Below are 3,781 nucleotides of genomic sequence, written 5' to 3'. Positions count from 1 at the left end.
TAGTCCCGACGTGACTGGCAGCAGTTTGACCAGCTCCCCTTGAGCGGGTCGGGGGTGTGCCGGAGCGGTGCCGGGAGACAGCGGGCAGGAGGAGCGAGGCAGCGTGGGGAGCACCGGCTCAGAGCAAAGCCCAGGCCGGGCTGTCACCGCCGTGTGCCGGCTGGCAATGCCCTCGCAGTTTCTCTAAGACACACGGTCGTTTCTTATCGCCAAAGATGTATCTGAGCTTTTGCAAGTGACAGAGGAAACAGCGTTTGTGGTGGGCTTTGTGCACAGGTCTTCTCCGAAGGAAAATGAGGCGCCCTCACTTCCGCAGCTGATGGAAGCTGATGGAGCGCTTGGAGGAGCGTTTCCTGAGAAAAGGAAACAAATACCTATTCTTTTGCAAATTCTTGGATCAGGAGTGACACAACTGCAGAACAGCATTCCAGGGTGCAGGACGTTTCAGGGCTTGGAAAACACTGATTATTAAGTATTACTAAATGACAGCTGGAAATTGCACTGTATTTTTCAAATGGCTAATTAAGGATAGATGCATAAATTGGGGCACTAACCTCGTGGAACTGGGCCACAGCGTGACATACCCACTGCCAAATACCCAGCTGATTGCTCTGATCAAAGCGATCACTTTGGGAAATTTGGCCAGCAAGAACCTAAAGGGGAAAAGTTCTGCGACAAAGGAGTTTTCGGCTGTCCCAGATGGGGTACGGCTCAGGCTTTGAGGGGCAGAAAGGGGCACCGCAGAGGTAACCCTCCACGTGGTGCTGCGGAGGAATAGCCGGCTGGTCGTGCTGGGGGGAGTTGGCACCATGCTGGGGGGCTCCACTCCATGTCACCTTTGCCATCACGGCTGCCTGGGTGGTGGGATGGGTCTGCAGGGACTGTTGGGTAACGGTCACTGTCCATGACGGTCTCCTGTGCTCGCAGACCACGGCATCACCCAGCAGTGTCCCTCCCAGCCTCCATGCCTCCACAGTCAGCAGCATCTTCAGCATCCGACCTCCCCAGCCTCGAGAAAGCGTCCTCGGCATCAGCTTCAAGCCCTACAGCCCGGACTCCGCCCCCGCCCGCCGGCACCACCTGTGAGAGCACACGTAAGGATGGTGCCGAGGGTGGTCTCTGGCCGCCCTGGCCCCCGTCCCACCTGGGGTGGGGATGCAGGGAAGGGGTGCCTGTGCCTGCTGCTGGCACAAGCCTCAGGGTGCCGGGTGAGGGACATTGGCCACGGAATAATGGGGGGATGCCACGGGACGGTGTGGGGTGTGCATGGCCTTGCTCTCCCACATCTTGCGGGTCCTCTGGGGAGCCAGGTGCATGGGGAGCCAGTGGGCAGCAGGACAGGGGCCCCTGACCCTCCCTCCGCTCTGCTGCCAGGATCCTCCATGTTCAGAGCTCCCTGCATGAGCCAGCGGCGGCTTGCGCTCATCTTCTGCATCTCCGTCCTCATCGTGCTGCTCATCGCCCTCATCCTGCTGTGTGAGTGGGGTCCCAGCCAGGGCGGCTCGGGGGTCCCTGGGGGACACCTCAGAGGGGCTGGAGGCGCCCGGGAAAACGGCGCCCGGGAGGCGAGCAGGCAGGGATGTGCTCTTCCCATTTCCTGAGTGTTCCTGACATCTGGTGGACATGCAGGAGCGGGATCGCTGGGAAAAGGAGCTGCTGCTTGGCTCTCAGGGAGTGTGGAGGGGGGGCTGCACTGTGCTTTCCTTCACCAGGGCTTGCTTGGGTGGGTGGCAGGCACCCCTGGCAGCACTCACATTTGCCCTCCCTGAGCTGTGGGGTTACCAGCAGGACTGTCTGTAGATGGAACAGGCACAAACTGGGGGCATCGCTTCAGCCCGGGTAACGTGGAGCTGGCGTTCTCCAGCTGCTGGGCTCGAACCATTCGGCGACCCGAATGCATCTGCCCGGAGAGGCAAGCCAGAAACAGGCCAAGCAAGAGAGGCTTGGGGCAGCTGAGCTGCATGCTGCTGGGCTGGCACAGGGGGATGCTCCGGGCTGGCCAGTGCTTCAGCACCGCATCCTGCAGCTCCTCAGCCTTGGCCGAGATGGCAACCTGCCCTCAAGCTCACGCCTGGTGTTTGGGAGTGATCCTGAGCGTGGCAGACCTCTGGACCCCAGCCCAGGAGGGTCACCCGTGCCCAGGGCGAGCCCCTGCCGCCAGCCCCAGCCTCACCAGGGTGTGTGCTCGCTTCCAGTTATGTTCTGGCGGTCTCAGACCGGCATCGTGTACAAGGAGCCTGCAGAGAGCTGCAAGGATAGCCCCGTGCGCTGCGATGGCGTCGTCGACTGCTCCCAGAGGAGCGATGAGCTGGGCTGCGGTGAGGCACCAGGAGCTGGGGGGCTGGATGCAGGGGGAGCTGGGTACCACTGACCCACCTGCTCCATCCCCACAGTGCGCTTCGCATCCGACGAATCCTTGCTCCACGTCTACTCCAGCACGGAGAGCCAGTGGCTGCCGGTGTGCAGCAGCGCCTGGGATGAGTCCTTCTCCAGAAAGACCTGCCAGCAGCTGGGATTTCAGAAGTAATTCCCCAGGGATGGGTTGTCGTGGGTGGGTGCTGGGGTCTCGCCAGCCTCCAGGCGTTGCTCTGGCCTTCCTGCCCTGGCTGGGTGCATGGTCTGCTGTGCTCTTTCCCCCAGCATCGTGCTTTTCTGCTGGGAGGCTGCGTGTCCAGCACCGCTCTGGGCATTTCAGTCCATCCCCCTCAGGTTTAGTGTGCAGCCTCTTTGAGAAGGGAGGGACTGGGTGGTCAGTGCCCAGCGAGGAGGGACCCTCACCACCTCTCTCCTCTCCCCTCCCAGCGCGTCGCAGACCGAATACATCCCCCTGCGCATCTCTGGCAAGAGCCTCACCGTGACAAACGAGCGAGACACCATCCAGCAGAGCCTCAACAGGTACCAGGCAGCATCGCCTCCTGGCCCTACCCCTGCCCTGGTGCCGCGGGGCTGGGGCTGAGGGCCCTCTCCCCCTTCTCTCCTGCAGCTCGCTGTGTCTCACGGGAAAGTACGTCTCCCTACGATGCACAAGTAAGGGGGCCGGCTGGCAGGGTGCATGGCTGAGGGTGAAAAGCATGTGTGGGAGTGTTTCTCCCTGTCCTTGCACAGGGTTGGGCAAACTGGGCATTTTCTGGATGATATAAATATGACGATTGGGTTCCCGCGTTCTCCACTGGCCCCGGAGACCGTACCGAGTACTACTGGTGTCTGGGAGGTGGGGATGTGTGGTGGGCATCCTCCTCCGAGCTCACCTCCTCTCTGAGACCCTCTCTCAGCCCTGCTCTCCCCCTCCCCTCAGCCTGCGGGCAGAGGATTTCTGGCCGGATCATCGGAGGACAGGAAACCTCCGTGAACAAGTGGCCCTGGCAGGTCAGCGTGCAGTACGGGCCCATCCACATCTGCGGCGGCACCATCATTGACGCGCAGTGGGTCCTCACGGCAGCCCACTGCTTCTTCATGTGAGTGCTGCTGCCCAGCCCGGGGGGCGCTGCTGGCAGCCCTCCTGCCAGCACTCAGCCCAGCCCCGTGCCCTGGGTGGGACTCACCCCTTGCTGCCCCCACCTTTTCCTGCCCAGGAACAGCATGAAGATCCTCGATGACTGGAAGGTGTACGGTGGGGTCTCGGACCTGAAGCAGCGCATGGAGGGCATCCCAGTCTCCCAGGTCATCATCAACTCCAACTACAGCGATGATCACGACGACTACGACATCGCTCTCATGAAGCTCTCCAGGCCGCTGACCCTCTCAGGTGAAGCCTCTCAGCTTGTCCCCAGCCTTGGGTTTG

The 3,781-nt window shown here is 61.7% G+C and overlaps 1 protein-coding gene across 1 annotated transcript in view; it reads left to right on the top strand.

Annotated features, from left to right (window-relative positions):
• Positions 1-927: 927 nt before the first annotated feature.
• The window catches only part of LOC104516463 (transmembrane protease serine 13-like), a gene marked incomplete at its 5' end in the record, with an annotated part of 4,140 nt that continues 1,286 nt past the window's right edge, over positions 928-3,781 (top strand). Inside the window, 9 exon segments of the mRNA XM_010160793.1 lie at positions 928-1,073; positions 1,075-1,103; positions 1,375-1,476; positions 2,196-2,318; positions 2,394-2,523; positions 2,803-2,895; positions 2,984-3,027; positions 3,296-3,455; positions 3,573-3,745. Coding sequence (XP_010159095.1) covers positions 928-1,073; positions 1,075-1,103; positions 1,375-1,476; positions 2,196-2,318; positions 2,394-2,523; positions 2,803-2,895; positions 2,984-3,027; positions 3,296-3,455; positions 3,573-3,745 — 1,000 coding nt within the window.

The sequence above is a fragment of the Eurypyga helias genome, unplaced genomic scaffold, assembly GCF_000690775.1.
Source record: "Eurypyga helias isolate BGI_N326 unplaced genomic scaffold, ASM69077v1 scaffold26111, whole genome shotgun sequence".
NCBI lineage: Eukaryota > Metazoa > Chordata > Aves > Eurypygiformes > Eurypygidae > Eurypyga > Eurypyga helias.
Note: the sequence above shows the minus strand (reverse complement) of the source record. Positions and strands in the feature narration are given on the sequence as shown.